At 40.4% G+C, this 19,021-nt stretch overlaps 1 protein-coding gene across 18 annotated transcripts in view; it reads right to left on the minus strand.

Moving 5' to 3' along the window:
* The window catches only part of SPATS2L (spermatogenesis associated serine rich 2 like), a 191,773-nt gene that overhangs the window by 30,474 nt on the left and 142,278 nt on the right, over positions 1–19,021 (minus strand). For 10 of the 18 annotated variants that reach the window (XM_086346799.1, XM_086346774.1, XM_086346876.1 and 7 more), the window contains 2 exons: positions 12,447–12,653; positions 10,952–11,087 (listed from right to left, as the gene is read on the minus strand). In XM_086346799.1, coding sequence (XP_086202925.1) covers positions 10,952–11,087; positions 12,447–12,653 — 343 coding nt within the window. The remainder of the gene's footprint in view (positions 1–10,951; positions 11,088–12,446; positions 12,654–19,021) is intronic. The other 8 variants (XM_086346856.1, XM_086346829.1, XM_086346826.1 and 5 more) reach the window with 1 other exon arrangement.

The following is a 19,021-nucleotide window of genomic DNA, read 5'->3' on the forward strand; positions in this document are numbered from 1 at the left end:
ACAACTGTGGCCATTCGGAATCAGAGGTTCCTTTGCCTTACATCTCTCTTTACCAGGGAGCAGACAGTAAAAAGCTGTGATGAAATATCCATATCTTACAGCTGAAATCCAGTGTATGCTCAGTAAACATAAAGGTGGAATGGATTCACTTCCTCCTAATGTCTTGGTAGAGAGGAAAAGACATTTACTAAATGCTTACCTGAAAGAGAAGAGAACCAGTCTAGACTGAACCTCTATCATGGACCAGGCATGAAATTTTCTAGAATAATCTGCAGAGTGCATATCTTGTACATGAATCTTCATAAAACTCCAGAAAGAGACAGTAGCCCTGTTTTGCATCTGAGTAGAAGTTAGGAAACTCAACCATATTCGGTACTAGCATATGTGGAGAGGAGATTTAAATCCTATCCCGTGGAAATCCACACCTCATGCCTCCTAATTAAGTTGTTAATAAACCCAGGAAGATGTCACTTTTGTTCCAATATGGCCTATTAAGTACCAAAGGTAACAGTCACTGGAGCAATAATGTAACATACATGTAAGGAAATCTACTGTATTAGCTTCAGGTACAGCTTTTATATGATTTGTTGCTGTGCTAGACAATTAAGTGTCCCAAATTACTCCTTGGTCTCATTTGACTCTACACTCTCACTCTGTACTGGTCTAATAAATACAAATAAACTCCAAGATGTACTCTGAGACTGTGTCTAGGATATTCCACTTTTCAAACAATAATGTATTTTATATTTATCCTAATATATAGGAACAAATTTGTCTTATTTTCTCAGTGAAAATGGATTATATTTTAAATTTTTAAAAACACACACATACAAATGATACACATTCTCTTGGGATTGTATAGTTAGAACACTTTGCTTAATTCCTTTTTATATTTCCGTTCTATGATAAAAACTTAACGATTCCTATTCGGGAGCATGTTCTGAAGCTGATTTGACGGGCAGCCTTCATTTGCTGAAAAGATTCAGAAATCTTTTCAGATTTCAAGCTGAAATCAGAACCAACTTCTTATCCTCTAGCTCTTCTTCTGGGTTTATTATTCTGCAAGAAGGCTGCAGTGAAAGAAAGCTGACTTCCAGCTCTAAGTGTGCCGCTGACAGGACGTATGGAGGTAATCACACGTGGAGCTCACAAAGGCTATTAATACAAGGTGCTATTTATGCTGGTTTCCCGGGGACCGTATCCAAACTGAAAAGGCCAGTTCTGTACTTTTTGTATTTATCAGCCTGCTCTTCCCTCATGTCGACTGATTCACTCGGTCCTTGCAGTGGCCCTGGGGAAACATCTAACGCAGAGAAAAACCTTGGGGAGGAAAGAAAAGAGGAAAAGAGAAGCTTTCGCTTCCCAAGAGTGAGCTACCCCTATTTAGAATGACACATATTCACGAACAAGGCAAGATTTGAAATGCGCTGTGCCACGGGGACTTGCCATAGACACAAAGTCACAGGAACCTTGAGTTCCTCCATGGTATAAGGTATTTACCCTTTTCACAATTTCAGAAATGGATCCTGGAACTGATTTCTGTTTATTGGACTGGCGCCAAGTGAGGAAAAGGAGTCATTTTGGGCAGTTAGTCAGCTAGGCCAGTGACAGAAAAGCATACATACGGCTCTCTTGAGGCATAAATATATTTATTAGCTTCTTCTACTACTGTCTCGATATCCTTTGCAGGTGTATGCTCATCTCCATAATGTGCGTTCTTTTAATATGCTGGCATAATCTCCAATACTGAGTGTGGGGAGAAGGAATGGATTTGTCTAATTTCCACAGGATAACACAAGTCACTAGCAGGTAGGCACTTGGAAAAAACATCTGATGAGAAGGAAGGAGATTAGTCAGAAAGTCTTGTTTGGATAGGCTTTGCTCAATGAAAAGATTGTATTCCCTTGCAGGGCAGAAGGATGTAGAGACTTTGTATTAAACTTCTTGGAAAAAACATAAAATATGTAAACTCTTGGTTTTATCTGCATCATGTGTATAGGCTAAGGAGTTGGCAAAATCTAGCAATTATTTAACACGTTGTTGATATTTTAACAGGAAACCAAAGGCCTGTTAAAGTCCTCACGTGACAATACTAAGTGACTACAAAGGTTCCTAACGTCAGCCCTCTCTCCTATTGGTAATCCTGTGATGAACATCCTCTGTTGAAGGGCTCAGAGAAAAGCATCACTTTATTACCGACCAACACCCTGCCCTAGACACTCGATGCACTCAGAATGCTTCCTATTTCAGTCACACTGTTTTACAATGGAGTCTCAACTCATTACCCACACTGACATCCACATCCTCCACGTGACTGAACTCAAAAGCCAGATTTGCTTGCTGTCATAGCATCTATTCTGAGGCGCAGATCTGATTCTGGGACCTGTTTCACCTAATATATATTTCCCCTGTACTTTCCTATCAAAGTAGACAGAGTGCCTTAATTTCAATATTCTCCTAATTAAAAGAGGGTAATTCTCTTATAATTAAGAGAGGGTCAACAAATACTTGCCCAACCACTACAGCACGGTAAGATTGCAAAAAGACCTTCTGTTGTCATTCAGTTTAAATAGCACAAGGGCAGGCCCACCTGAGGATGTCACTGGCACCAGAGTACTTGGATATATACCAACTTCTGTGTAGCCAGAAACACCAAGCAATACTGCTGCCTGGCTAAAGCCAGAGGAAAATAATACCTCCCCAGACAGACACTTAATGGAACAATTCCCTACTGTATATATCTTTACATGCCTCAGATCTTCATCTGAATCCGGGTCCCTGAATCAATAACTGCGTTATTTGGTTTTATTGCAAAATGAGAAAGAAAAAAAAAAAGACTCAGCAGAGACAGCATGGTGAATGAAAGTGACTGTCTATCACCAGCTACAACTTTCAGTTCTTAATTTTTCCATTTTCTCCTAAGGATTGACTTGAATTCTATAATGAAAAATAGACAAAGAAGCAAAGTCCTCAGTTTTCTACACTTCAATGTAATTGTTTCTGCTGGTCTTATGGAAACAAAAATGTAATTTGACCTTTAAAATGTGTAGCAAGAAGGTTTATGTTTCAGGAAGTATGGGAGAAATGCCTTCCTACTGCACTGCTGTGAAAAGAGAAGACACTATGGCTGCATTGGGGGGTATGTGAATGATTTGGGCATGGAAAGGAAATCTCCCTTCTCTCGTCTGCAGTGGTGGATTAGGAGGGCTGCTGGAGGAGGGGCAGACAGCTACTGGGTAGTGGGGTGGGGGCAAGTTGCAAAGGGAGGAATCTCCACCCTTCACTCAAGGAGCTGCAGCAGACCATGCAGAAGGACTGGTGCAATCTTCGTCTCCCTTTCCTCTCACTCAGGCTTTCTCAGCCTATTGACGTCTTGGACTAGATCGTTCTTTGGAGGGGGTGGGGTGGGGAAGGCTGTCCTGTGCATACTAGGATAAGTATTAATAGTGGCATCCTGATGTCTGCCTACTAGAGGCCAGTAACACTACCTCTCTGCAGCTGTGACAATTTAGAAATATTTCCAGACATGCCAACTGTCTCCCTGGGGGAAGGCAAATTCATCTGGTTGGGAACACTGCTCCAGCCCCAGACATATCACCCTCCTTTGCGGGACTCTCAATCCGTGGTTTTCAACCACAGATGCACAAGAGAATCACCAAGGGATCTTTAAAAACAAAAACCTTATTTCTGGGTTCACTTATGCCCAGTGAAATCAGCATCTCTGGGCCTGGTACCAAAGCAGAGGATGACCACGGAGCTCTAGAGTTTGTAATTATAGTGCATACACATATACTTTGGTACTGAGAGAAGTAAATATTAATTCTCAGGCATCATCTTTCAGTCAATGCTAAGTTATTCACAAAGATAACAAATAAAAAACCTAAAGGGCACAGAAATCTCGGCTTTTAGCACTGTATGGAGAGCCGGATATTAGAAAAGGCAGCTAAAAGTTTGGGGAGTTCGAGCAGGGAGAGGGGAGGAAACAACCAAAGAATAAGAATCCTGTTATGTGATAAATCTGCAAAAGTGAAGACAAATGGTCTCATTTGGACTCAAGCTGAAGTAGTTCTAAGGCTGCCTGCTCCAAGAATTTGATGTTATTCAGGCACCCAAGAAGCAGCAAAGTGGGAATATGGGACAGACTGCTGCCTGGCTTGCTCTGAAATGCAACAGCCCCACTGACAATTTCTTCTTCGGGAGGCATTCTCAAGTTCATATCCCAGAAAAAGACACAACATTTAAAATGTCACAGTAGTGATATCTGGTCTGTGCATGGGGCCACCCTGCTGACCACCCTGGTGGTCTGTGTGTGGTTCTGCTTGGCTACCCACAGGGCTTTAGCAGCAGATAAAGAGCCCTCCTTCAGAGGGGGATTTGAGAGATGCACAAGATATACTTATCTCGAAGTGGCTTTCTCTTTAGCTGGCAATTCTCACATTTAGAGTCATTCTTTTGGCTGGAGGAGAGCTTGAACAGACTCTGTTAGCTGGTTAACATGCAAATCTGTCACTCTGGAGGGGGCGATGGGGTTGGGGGGAGGATCACATGGTCATCAAAATGATGAGATTACCAGTGACACAAAATGAGTTTCAGTCATTAAAAGGAAGAAAAGAAAAAGGAGACAGAGAGCCCATTACAAGGTCCTCCGGTGTAGTAGGGGCTTCCTGGGTGGCTCAGCAGTAAAGAATACACCTGCCAATGCAGGGGACCCAGGAGATAGAGGTTCAATCCCTGGGTTGGGAAGATGATCTGGAGGGAGGAAATGGCAACCTGCTTCAGCAAAATTCCATGGACAGAGGAGCCTGGTTGGCTACATTCAGGGAGGTGGGGTGTCACACAGTTGGGTCACACAGAGTTGTTCACGACTGAGCAACTGAACACGCAGGCATAATGTAGTGACTGGGGTCGCTGTGAGGAGCCCCCGGCCTGTAGGGGACAGTAGGAGGCTCACCTGCCCTTGCAGGGAGGGAGTGAACTCCAAGATGGAGGGAAAGCCGACAAAGAAAGGGAAGGTGGGCGAGGGCTTATGGTTGGGGGAGCTGGGAAACTTCTGACCTACTTCCAATTTCCTGGCACTGTTTCAAGAGAAAATAAACACAGGTCCAGGAACATGTCTGGCCACTTTATATAGGAGGCATGCTTTGACTGATTTCCCTTTCCTTTTTGAAAGCAAAGCGGCCTAAACATATTATCCCCTCCAGCCCCCGTTCTCTGCAACCTGGTTACCCAGCACATACCCTAACCCTCTGGCTCCTTAACCATCTTCCGTTTTCTTTAGGAATGCTTTTAATTAGATGTTAAACTGATAATAGCACCTAACAATTTTTTTACAGCTCTATTTTGGAATCCTTTCTCCCCCACATATGGCAAAACTATCAAGTATTACTCTCCTTCCTCAATGTTTTTTGAATTTAATGTTTTATTGCTCATTTAAAGCCGTCAACATCAACTTGGCCATGCACACAGAGATTTGTGAGAAGTTAGACTAGTCTGCACACAAAGCAATTAAACCTGGCAGCTATGATTCGAAAGATGAATATTTTCCAGTTGTGGTAGGGGGCCAATCATATAGGAAAGAAACCAGCTGCTTCATGTTAGTTCCTGATGTGACTTTTCACACAGACGCTCATGTTGCAGAATTTATTTTCTGTGAAGACATATTGAGAGGGTATTGTATCATCTTTGTTCCCCCTCTTAAATCCCTAATTCTTTCTGGAAAAATGAGAAGGAGCCATGTAATGATCGTTTAGCCCTGTGCAACTGTGTCCTGGTTAAGTGCCAACTCTGATATTATAAGTTAGCTACTTAATGGCTTTCTTCAGTAACATATTGAGCAAAACATTCTTCACAGCCAGATTGGGAAGGACAAGGATTTCCTTCATTTCGCTCAGACACCCTTCACTCAGTACTGAGCATGTGCAAACCACGGCTTTCTCCCAACCTCACACAATTCATTCCGGTGAATTCCAGCCTGGGGAGGAATTTAGTTACTCGGGATTCACCTCCTGAAGCTGGTGCTTTGGTAGCAAAGTGAATATGAAGGGTGGTTTTTCTTTTTTTAACTGTCTATTTATTTCTAAACTACACACAGCGCCTATTGAGAGCTTAGGTGAGAGAACAGGGTGGCCCCGAGGAAGCGCAGGAGAAGCTGCAGAGGGATGTACTCCACACCCCTGTTGCTTGTGCACCACGAGTCAACATCTGCCTCAAAACCGGCACTCCTGGAAATCTCCAGAGGGCTCCACATCCTCCAAATCTGGACACACTCTATGTGTGTCACAACCCTGAGGTTTCCATCGTACTAAATGAATAGGGCTGCATTCAAAATTCTCTCTACTGCCTAGAGTTCGTGATTTCAGCACCACTAGGGAAGTTTCATTTTTTAAGCTTTTAAGCTGCTTTCTTCTATTTTGTGACCCACTATTTTTTCAAGAGCACCACAATCCTTAAGATCCAGCCTTTGCTCCTCAGAAAATGAGAGGCTTAATTCAAGCACATCGCCCTGTTGCCTGGGCAGCATACTTATTTTGAATAGAGGTCAAGTTTTTCCCTTTGGCATAAATGCATGTTTGTGGTTGTTAAAAAATACTTTAGTTTTACGTTCAAGTTAACATTTGTGTAATTATTTGGGGATTGTTTTGCTGAAGGGTTAGGTCAGAAAACAAGGGGTGGTGTTTTCCCCTTTCGCAGCAATACCATACAGGAAGTAGTTGGTCTAAATGTTCTCTTGTTCAGTTTGGAGGGAAAATGTCCTTTTGTCAAGGAGGTGACTTTTAAACAGCCGTATTGCTTTGGCAGAGCTCATTCAGAAGCCATCCTTCCCATCAGTATAAAACACGATGTGAATTACAAGCAAAGATACTCATCTTCCCTGGGTTCTGACTTTCCTGGCCCCACACTTCCCGCTCTTGAGGAGTAAAGCACTCAAAGAATCGGTTATAAATCTCAAGACGTCTCATGAGCCATGCGATGTTCATTTTACTAAGGAAATAAAAAAAGGACTCAGAGCAGCTGGAGGAGAGAGGTAATTTGAGGTCATTGCTACACTCTGTCGATTAGTGTGTGAGTCACTCAGAGGGAAGGTGTCACACGTGGGCCTCAGAGGAAGACTGTATTCTAAAATGCCGCACAAAGGAGAAGACAGAGTCATCTTCTGTGAGCAGCCTCCAGACAGAGGCTGGCAAACCACAACCCCCCCTGAGCCAGATTTGGCCCCTGCCTCTGCAGGCTCTCCAGCTGCTTCCACACCCCAACAGCAGCCCTGAGTAGGAGCACACAGACCTTACAGCCTGTAAAGCTTAAGGTTTTTAACCTGCCGGCACTTTACAGGTGACGTGTGCTGACTCTGGCTCCAGAGAACAGGTCTGGATGTTGCGTGTTCTTTTATTTATTTCTTTTTGGCTGTGCTGGGTCTTGGCTGCTGCACACGGGTTTTCTCTAGTTACAGAGAGCCGGGGCTGCTCTCCAGTTGTGGTGTCCAGGCTTCTCACTGTGGTGGCTTCTCCTGTTGTGGAACAATGGCTCTAAGGTGCTTGGGCTCAGTAACTATGGCACTCTGGCCTTGTTGCTCTCCTGCATGTGGGATCTTCCTGGACCAGGGATTGAACCCATGTCCCCTGCATTGGCAGGTGGATTCTTAACTGCTGGAACACCAAGGAAGCCCCTGAGCATGCTTTTACATATTAGGGTAACTTGGAAAAGGTCAGTTTTCATTCCAACCCCAAAGAAAGGCAATGCCAAAGAATGCTCAAACTACCGCACAATTGCACTCATCTTACAGGCCAGTAAAGTAATGCTCAAAATTCTCCAAGCTAAGTTTCAGCAAGACGTGAACTGTGAACTTCCAGATGTTCAAGCTAGTTTTAGAAAAGGCAGAGGAACCAGAGATCAAATTGCCAACATCTGCTGGATCATGGAAAAAGCAAGAGAGTTCCAGAAAAACACCTATTTCTGCTTTATTGACTATGCCAAAGCCTTTGACTGTGTGGATCACAATAAACTGGAAAATTCTTCAAGAGATGGGAATACCAGACCACCTGACCTGCCTCTTGAGGAACCTATATGCAGGTCAGGAAGCAATAGTTAGAACTGGACATGGAAAAACAGACTGGTTCCAAATAGGAAAAGGAGTACGTCAAGGCTGTATATGGTCACCCTGCTTATTTAACTTATATGCAGAGTACATCATGAGAAACACTGGGCTGGAAGAAGCACAAGCTGGAATCAAGATTGCTGGGAGAAATATCAATAACCTCAGATATGCAGACGACACCACCCTTATGGCAGAAAGTGAAGAAAAACTAAAGAGCCTCTTGATGAAAGTGAAAGAGGAGAGAGAAAAAGTTGGCTTAAAGCTCAACATTCAGAAAACGAAGATCATGGCATCCAGTTCCATCACTTCATGGCAAATAGATGGGGCAACAGTGGAAACAGTGTCAGACTTTATTTTTTTGGGCTCCAAAATCACTGCAGATGTTGACTGCAGCCATGAAATTAAAAGAGGCTTACTCCTTGGAAGAAAAGTTATGACCAACCTAGATAGCATATTGAAAAGCAGAGACATTACTTTGCCACCAAAGGTCCGCCTAGTCAAGGCTATGGTTTTTCCTGTGGTCACGTATGGATGTGAGAGTTGGACTGTGAAGAAGGCTGAGCGCCGAAGAATTGATGCTTTTGAACTGTGGTGTTGGAGAAGACTCCCGAGAGTCCCTTGGACTGCAAGGAGATCCAACCAGTCCATCCTAAAGGAGATCAGCCCTGGGTGTTCTTTGGAAGGAATGATACTAAAGCTGAAACTCCAGTACTTTGGCCACCTCATGCAAAGAGTTGACTCATTGGAAAAGACTCTGATGCTGGGAGGGATTGGGGGCAGGAGGAGAAGGGGACGACAGAGGATGAGATGGCTAGATGGTATCACTGACTTGATGGATATGAGTCTGAGTGAACTCCGGGAGTTGGTGATAGACAGGGAGGTCTGGCATGCTGCGATTCATGGGGTCGCAAAGAGTCGGACACGACTGAGAGACTGAACTGAACTGAACTGACTGAAGGATAAATTAAGGAGGAGAAGGGGACAACAGAAGATGAGATGGTTGGATGGCATCACCGACTCAATGGACATGGTTCTAGGTGGACTCCAGGAGTTGGTGATGGACAGGGAGGCCTGGCGTGCTGTGGTTCATGGGGTTGCAAAGAGTTGGACATGACTGAGTGACTGAACTGAACTGAACTGAAGGATAAATTGGAAAAGTCATGTAACTATAAAATTTAAAAATCAGTAATAATAATACTTTTTATTTGTATAGCATCTTTACCTTCTCCAAGTACTTTCAAACATATTCTTGGAGTTTGCTTTGAACAATTAGTGAGGTTATAATCTGATCAAACAGAGAAGTGTTCCACTGGGTGGAGGGTAAATGATTCCTCACTGAATGATAACTGAAGGAGATGGTTTGTTTTCAAGTCCCTGGTGACTGATGCACCCCTGGAATCTCACATTCTAAGTAGCAGATGCTTTAAAGTTTGAGACTTTTACATTAGGTTACTGATTGACATAATCCTTAGTTTTACACTATGCTACAGTCAGCAAAAAAGCACATCAGTGTCAAAGAAAGGACTTAAGAATGGGAAGAATATGCAGAAAGTGTGATCAAACTCTGGAATCATGAGAAGCCAATATGGGGATCATGTTATTTGAGCCTGGACATTGTGGACTTGTGTTTTCTTTGTTCTAATTTTCCTCTTTAACACCATGATTTTTCTCCAGGGATCCAGGGTTCTTCACCTCTCAGTTCATGGAGTTCAGGTGGGGTTTTCCCCCCACCCTGCAAATGTCCCACCGCTAACTCTCTGGGCAGGCACATGACTCTGGCCTGGCTAGTGGGAAGACTGTCCCTGTAGCTACAGGGACTGGTTTATAGACAGATCTATGTCCCAACCCAGCCAATGGGAATTAGCCCTTTTGGACTTTTTTGTCAGAACTACTGGAAACGAAGTCTTCTCTCAGATCACAGGGCTAAAGATTGTGAAAGCTTGGAGCTGCCAGCGTGTCATCTTTGCTGCGACATGGAGACACTGTACCTAAGAGTGAAGTGAAGAGTAAGCAGAACCAGGAGACTGTGGGGGACACTGGTCAAGGAAAGGAGGCAGAGAGAGAGAGAGAGAGGAATCTGAATCCTGCTAACATACTGGGCTTAGAACCAAATTTGCCTAAAGGAATTTCCTGGGATTTTCATGTGCATCAGTAATAAATCCTCTTTTCTCTTTAACTACTGTGATTTGAGGTTCTGTCACTTGAAACTGAAAGTGTCCTGATGGATACACTGAGAACATTTTTCTACTGATATTAACTTAATCTTTTTTACTAACAGATATTTCACTCTGACTGTGGACATGAGCAAAAGTATAAGGCTGAAAGAAATGTCTTCCATCAAAATCCATTGCAGAGCAGGGCAGGGGCAGGACCAAAACCACACTGGCATACCATTTCTTAATTCCAGTCTTCAGGATACCAAGAATGGGGGTCTATCGCTAAGTTTACATAAGCTGTTTCTGAATTTTGTTAAGGGAGCTTTTCTTATTTTATGATGATATCACGCTGGAAAATATTCTTTCTGAGTAAGCATTCATGATGTTAACCTTCCAGAGATTTGTCAAAAATATAGTTTTTGAAGTTTTGTCCTTTACTGAGGTTGTGTTCTACATCATTCATATACTTTTGACCCAACTTCAAACTCCAGCGAATAAGTCTATCAGGTTTCCCTTTATTTCAAATTTTCTCTTCTTTTCTATTCCCAAGATATGCATCTGTCAGCAGGGTTTAAGAAAATTCGCCAAAGTGTTGTTCTGTGATGTTTATGTATTAAATAAACAACATTTTCCATCTGATGCTTTTACCTATAGGAACAGCTCAAGTGCCATAAATTGATAGTTTCTAAGTGAAATTACTCACCAGTTGTGTAATTCAGCAAAGGCAGCTTTGATCTTCTTCACGGAGCTATCTACTTCTTCCTTGATCATGACACGGTATCTAGTCAGAGACACAGTACAGCGTTGCAAATCCTTCACCGATTTCTCAATATTTGGGCCTGAAATTAATGTCAAGAAAGAACATGTTAAAGTAAACACTTTATTTTTTTTATTTCTGAGCTAAACAACAATGACAAAGGCAACTATATCCCCTTCCAATAAAAAGGGATCTTCTTTTGTTTTTCAATGAAAAAAAAAGTTCCATTAAGAGGATGTTTATAATCCCAATTTTTTAAAATCCAGAGTGGGTGGTTTGTGTGGTCCCTGAGAAGCTGTGATCTCACCAGTGGGCTCTCTGGCTGGGCCATTTTGGGCACATGTGTCTCCTTTACCCTTTGCAAAGAGGCTCAGATCATTATGTTCTATTACAAACTGGGGATTCTTAGAATCTGATACGTCTAAAGACCATTTGTGCTGCTGGCTCTCTCTATAAACACCATTCTGTGTGGTTTAAAGCCAGCAGGGCTTTTGGAAGAGGAAAATGACATAGAGGTTGGGAGAGGTACAAATGAACTCGAGAGAGGACAGAGCATCCGTGCCAGGTACCCTGGCTCTGGCCCCATCAGTCCTGAGCCAGGCCTGTAATTATACCAGCAGTACTTAAAGCAGCTCTGTGGGTGCCAATCTTGCCTGATTTCCTGAAACTGTCACCAGGGTTTACAGATAGTGCAGAGCAAATAGGCAAATTGTACTTATCCCAACAAGGGCATGGTTTCTTAGAAAAAAGAAATCTCTCTCAAGAAAAGTGAGAAGGTATAATCAAACCCAAGCCAAGGAAATCAGATACAACTGAGGCCTGAATGAGAATATTATTTAAATCCTCTGGTAATCAGAAAGGAAGTGATTTAGCCCCTTTCATGTTTAATACTAGTTATGCATAAAGTATCAATATATCAAAGTTCAAAATGTAATCAAAATACAGTGTGTCCAATATAAAACCCTCTTTCAGTGTCTTTTGTCTGAAAGTTCTAACACAGAACTGAATTTACATGAGGAACATCATATCAGAAGACATGGTTGGCCTCTAAACTCATCTTCAGTCAATGCAAATTCATAACCTGTATATCAGGGAAACATTCAACATTTACATGGCTAAAGAGGCTCCTGCATTAACATTTGCTTTATAGGATGTTAGGGTACCAAGTGTTTGAGGTGCAAATTTATCCATGCCTAGAAAGAGAAGAATGGCCACAGAGAGGCAGACAAAGGGGATATAATTCCACTTAAACATTCAAGACCTTTGATTAACAATGGAGGAATTATATCTGGTTTTCAATCTATGTGGCTCACAGAAAGAAATGCAATTTCAGGTCTAACTCTCTTCACTAAGCAGTATCTTTTGGAAAGTTCTGTCATTCAGATACTTCTCTGTGTGTGCAAAATATGTTGAATCATTTGTGCAAAAGAAATCACTTTACCTCTTTTCTTTGCCAACTCATCTGGCTTTATTTCAAGATGAGCTGCAGGGGCATTGGACTTAACAGGAGATGTTTTTGTCTTAGGCTTGCTTGGGTTACAAGGCTGCTCAGCTGACCACTGTAGGCCATCTGACCTCTCTGGTGTTCCATGTATAGGTTTGGGGTTCCCATCTAAGGACAGTTTCTGTTGCAGTGGTCTGTTGCCTTCTGTAAGAAAACACCAAATAATGACTGTGAAGTGATAAACTAAAAACACTGATGATCAGGTGATGGGGATGCCACAATTTTGGGTTTTGTTAACATGTTGGCAATAGTTCTTTTCACTGCAAACAGTCAAGAAACTGTTTTAATAGACTCCCCAGAAGATGAAAGGATATACTAGAAAGAGCCTTGTACTTGGAGTTAGAAGACCTGAGTGGGTGTTTTGACTCTAGTAATTACTTACAGAGTGACCCCAGGCAAGCCACTTATCTCTGAGTCTTAGTTTCCTCACCCATAACTACCCAGGAAGATCCTTAGGAGCCTTATATGCATGAACAGTTCCCCCACTATTCAGTAAAGGCTTAGATGTCTTTAAGTATGATTTCAAATTGAGGCTATAAAAACACAGCCCTCCCATCTCCAAGTGCTACATCAATGTCTTGTGGTATTTTATTCGGAATTAATGAAGGCAGAAGAGGAGCTAGGGCAAGAATGAAGTGACAACAGGTTCTATGATCATTTCATCTAATTTATGGAAGGATTAAATCAGGAAACATCATCACAATAACTCAACTATATTTAAAATCTAGAGAGTCAGATTCCCTCTGGAGCTTTAACAGATGTGGCAATAAATTAGCAGCACGTTGCTTTCGGCATCTTTTAAAGGTAGGTTCCTATTTAGTTATGGCTGGAGTGGATTAAATGGCACCTTAGTGGCCTGAAAAGGAAATGTATCACACTTAACATCTCACTCACAACCAGAGAGAGCTCTGGGTATGAGAAAAAGGGAAGCCAGCCTGCTTTTGCAGGTCAGGTTCTTGGAGAAAGTTGGGTGTAATGGAAAGAGTGTAGGTTTGGCACTTCTGACCATCCTGATGTCTGGATTACCCTGTATGAATGAGTCCATTTCTCTGGCCAACTACGGCTCATACCCAAACTGAGCACAACATCATCACTATGAAGCCCGGCCTCTGTCTCACCTCTCTCTACTTCCTGGTATAACCTGGTGCGTTAAATTCAACACAAGGTTCTCATGTCTGCTCCTTCCCTGCAGAGGCTAAGATGCCCTTAAAGGCAGATGCAAAATCTGATTCGTTTTTGAAGCTCCAGTACTTGTGTCTAGCTCAATAGCTATCTGTAGGATTGTGACTGAATTAAAATACTCTTAAAATGATTTCATAGGAAAAAAAAAAAAGAAACAAAGAATACCTTTCCTGACACTGTCACAAGCATTATAGAGAACACACTTGGAAAGTACAAAAGAATAGGATTTGGTCCGAGTCAGCTTGGTTTTAGACGTTTGCCCATTTATGATGGGTAAATCTGATTTTAGTTGAAGCCATCATTTATTACCTATATATCAAAAAGGCACAGCCTATCCTTTATAGGCTGAATACTGAGTGCCTCTTAAAATTTACTTAAAAGGAAATTACAGTACACAGTGGAATGTTCAGCCCAGGTGGTGAACAAAGTAATTAAGTACTGAAAACATCATTTCCTCCAGTAATAAAACAGATTTAAATGATAGTATACAATTTTATCTTTAGTCATACTAAAGTTTGGAACTTTACTGCAGGGGCAGTGGTTGTCAAACTTTAGTGTGCATGACTTTTCCCCTAGTACTTATTGCAAATGCAAATTCCCTGACACCACCTGCAGAAATTTCGATTCAGAAGTGGATCCAGGATTCAGCTTCCAGGTGTTTCTGTTGGGGTGGAGTTGGATGGTACCTGGGTAGTACCCTCACCAGGAGAAACTCTACTGCGAAAGATGAAAAACTAATTTTTTGATGACTGTATAAATGTTTTGTTAAAAGTGAGTAAGTATAGGCTGGTTCCAACTCTCTCTAAATCACAGTTGAGATTCAAGTTTGATGAAATTCAATAAATTAAGACTCTAAAATACAGTTCATTGGGCATAGTGTAGTAAATTACTGTTATTCTTGAAAATAAAGGGGATTTCCATTATAGCCTAGTGGAAATAATGACCTTAGAACAGAAGAAAGAAATTATTTTGTTGAATGCAAAAGCATTTTAAATGGGAAGACCAGCATGCAAATGAGTTTGGGATTATTAACCTAGAGCTGAATATATTTTGTGTATCAAAGAACTGATATGAGGGCTACTGGTTCATTTCATCATTCATCTAACAAGTATTTATTGAGAAATTTGAGTAGTAGTATTGTTTTTAGGACCTGAAAGCTGTCTCAATGGTGGGGTCATTGAATGATGACAAGATCTGAGTTCTCAAAGACTGCTGCTGCTGCTGCTGCTAAGTCGCTTCAGTCATGTCCGACTCTGTGCGACCCCATTGACGGCAGCCCACCAGGCTCCCCTGTCCCTGGGATTCTCCAGACAAGAACACTGGAATGGGTTGCCATTGCCTTCGCCAATGCATGAAAGTGAAAAGTGAAAGTGAAGTTGCTCAGTCGTGTCCGACTCTTTGCAACCCCATGGACTGCAGCCTACCAGGCTCCTCCATCCATGGGATTTTCCAGGCAAGAGTACTGGAGTGGGTTGCCATTGCCTTCTCCGTCTCAAAGACTACTTGCGTATATTTGCACATTGGTGGTACAATTTGTCTCCAAATATAGTAAAACTCTAGGATTCTTTCAGATGAAAACTGGTGAATTGGTGGAGGGTTACAGAACTATTGACTATAACAGAATTAGTTCATTCTGACCACAGGTCCTTATATTTCTAGCAATAGAATAAAAAGAGTCCTTTCCTGGAAACAGTGATTTTCCTCTAACATTATGAGCTAGAAATACCATCAGTTTTCCACCTTTCAGAAATCTACTTGTAAACTTTATTATTTTAATTAGAAATTTTTACTTATGTATTTTTGGCTGCACCGAATCTTAGTTGTGGCACATGGGCTTTGTAGTTGTGGTGCATTGCCCCATAGCATGTGGGATCTTAATTCCCTGACCAGCGACTGAACCTGTGTTGCCTACAGTGGAAGGCAGATGCTGAACCACAGGTCCACCAGGGAAGTCCCTCCACTTGTAATCTTCAGTAGACTATAGCTGACTTGGAGTTGAATCGTATCACTCTCCAATAAGGTAGCCACTAGCCACATAAGGCTACTGAACACTTGAAACATGGCTTGTCTGAATCGAGTTGGCTCTAAGTGTAAATTACACACTGAAATGTGAAGACTTAAAAAAGGAGAATTAAAAATATTCCTTTGATCAATAAAAAATATTGATCACATTGTCAATATGATTGTCAACATAATTTAGATAGAATATATTACTCAATTTAATTCACCTGTTTATTTTTACTTTTTAAATGTGTCTACTAGACAATTTAAAATTACATATACAGCTCATACTATTTTTCTATTGAAGAGCCCTAATACAAACCAAAAGAAGCATGAAATTTGTTGGCCTACAATCTATAGTCATTACAAATTTATATTCTAGACTAAGAGTATTGATTTTAGTGAAACCTTAAAATATCCTCTTCAATTTCTACATGAGAAAAGTGGAGACAGTGATGTATGTCTTGTTCATCATTATATGCTTGGCGCCTTGTGGGTACATGATGAATACTGAATGGATGGGTGAATGAATGAATCAGTATTCCTTTCATACTTTGCATGCCTGGGGCCTTTCCAATTATAGGGAGCCTAGTTTGATATGAGTCTCTGGCTATGTCTTTATCCAATATTCATCAAATACTTGAACCAAAGTAGCTACTTCTTGGAAAGAAAAGTTATCTTTGGAAACACCCAATCTGCCCAGATTTCAATAAAAATTATATTTGAATTTAATCCTTGTCCATGTGTCTAAAAAATTGCTCCTAGAAGCTTATGTGTTTTTGAATCTATTACTTGAGCCTTCCTCTTATTAAAATTACTTATCAAATCCCAACATAGATGTTATATAGCTTTCTGAGTATGGATCTGATTTCTGATTCAATTTAACTCAACAGGCCTGTATAGAATGACCACTATGTGCTTGCCCTGGCTAATTCGCAGGAGTTAAATGGGACATAGTCTTTCTGCCTTTAACAACTAGTACGTAAAATGCGAAAAAAGAATATAAGACTCCAGCATGATAAATCTGAGTTGACCTTTCTCCACTAAACTATTTTGGCACCTCAGTTGAAAATTTGTTGACTGTATCTGTGTGTTCTATTGATGAACTCTATTCTATTCCACAGATCTAATTGTTTCTCCTCACCCTGATACCACACTATCTCATTTACTAATTACTATATAACGAGTCTTAATATTAAATAATGAATGTCCTTCAATTTTACTCTTCTTTTCCAAGACTGCTTCAAGATCTTAGGTCCTTTGCATTTCAATATAAATTTAACAATGAACTTGTATATTTCTTTTCAAAAAAATCTGATGGGATGTTAACTGCATTTGCATTCAGTGTATAAATCAATTTGGAGATAACTGGTATCTTAGTGATATTGCATCTTTTGAGTACTGGACATTATATATCTCCCCATTTCTTTAGGTTTTCTTTTATTTGTTGCATCATTTTACAGCTTTCAGTGTCTTGTGCATCTTTAGTTTTTATTCCTAGGACATCAACCCTGAATACTCTTTGCAACGACTGATGCTGAAGCTGAAGCACCAATACTTTGTCCACCTGATGCGAACTGCCGACTCATTGGAAAAGACCCTGATGCTGGAAATGATTGAAGGCAGAAGAAGAAGAGGGCAACAGAGGATGAGATGGTTGGATGGCATCACCAACTCAATGGACATGAACTTGGGCAAACTCTGGGAGATGGTGAAGGACAGGATGCTGAAGACTGGAGTGCTGCAGTCCATGGGGTGGAAAAGAGTTGGTCACAAGTTGGTGACTGAACAAAAATTTTAGATGACATGCAAAATGTCATTGTATATATAGTAATTTTTTAAAACTTCCTTTCCCAATTGCTGGTTGCTAAAATACAGAAATACAAATTAGCTTTTTATATATTGAACTTGAACCTAAAACACCTTGCTGATTTCCTTGTTAGTTTTTTGTTTTGTAGCTTTCTTGTAATTTTCTATATGGGCAATAATGATATCTGTAAATGAAGAGTAATTTCTGTCTTTCCAATTTTTCCTTGCCTTATTGGACTGGCTAGGAATTCTAGGACAATGTAGAACAATTACTCTTGCATTGTTCTTGATTTTAGGAAAACTACATTCAATATTTTATTATCAAGTATTATATTGGCTATACAGTATAATTTTCATATGTTTATCAGTTAGTTTTCTTATATACTGGGAGTTTTTATTTTATCAAGTGATTTAAGATGATCATGCTGTTATTTTCTTTGATTTTATTACAACATTGGTTGCTTTTTAAATGTTAAACCAATGCTGCATTCCTGGAAAAAACTACTTTGGTTATAGTGTATTAACTTTTTAATATATTGTCCTTACTTTGGTTTGCTAATATTTTGTTGAGGATTTTGCTCTTTTATTTATGAGCAATGTGGTTCCGAGGCTTTTCCTGTAATAATTTTTGTCAGGTTTTGATAAGGCTATGCTGGCCTCATTAAATGAGTTGAAAAGTGCTGACTTCCTTCTATTCCTAAACTATTTCAGGAAATAAAGATTTGTTTAAGACTGCTATTATTTTTTCTTAAATTAAGAGTTCACTGGTGAAGCCACCTCAGCCTGGAATTTTAATTACCAATTGCTTTGATGGATTTAGAGCTATTTCTATTTTCCATTTCTTCTCATGTGCATTTTAGTGATTCATATTTTTAAAGAAATTTGTTCACTTCCCTTTTGGCATAAAATTCTTTTATACTATCCTGTTGTTAGTCTTTAAATAAATAAATGTGGGATCAGGATCGATTTCATTACTGATACTGGTAACTGAGTTACTGTATTTTCATTATGGTGCAGTTCAAATGATTTTCTAGTATCTCTTGTGAATTTTTTTTCCTTTGATCAATGGAGTATTTATTTTTGTTTATTTATTTTGGTTGTGCTGCATGGCTTGAGGGATCTTAGTTCTCTAACCAGGGATTGAACCCAGGTCCTCAGCAGTGAGAGCACAGAGTCCCAACCACTGGACTGCCAGGAAATATCCCATCAATGAATTATTTAGAAGGTTCATTAATTTCTAAATTTTTGGAAGTTTTCTAGATATCTTATTGCTATTAAATGTTATTTTACTTCTATTTTTGGTCAAAGAACATAATCTAAAGATTTTAATACTTAAATTTTTTTGAAACTTATTTTATGGTCTAGCAATTGGTCTATTTTGGTGAAAATGCCATGTGTCCTTCAAGTTGTTAGGTGTAGTGTTCTACAAATGTCAATTAGGTCAGGTTGGTTGACAATACTATTTAAATATTCAACATTCTGAAAGATTTTTCATATACTTGCTCTATCAGTTACTAATA

Source organism: Bos grunniens, chromosome 2 (genome assembly GCF_055505025.1).
Source record: "Bos grunniens cultivar Pamir isolate PY7600 chromosome 2, Bosgru_T2T1.0, whole genome shotgun sequence".
Lineage (NCBI taxonomy): Eukaryota > Metazoa > Chordata > Mammalia > Artiodactyla > Bovidae > Bos > Bos grunniens.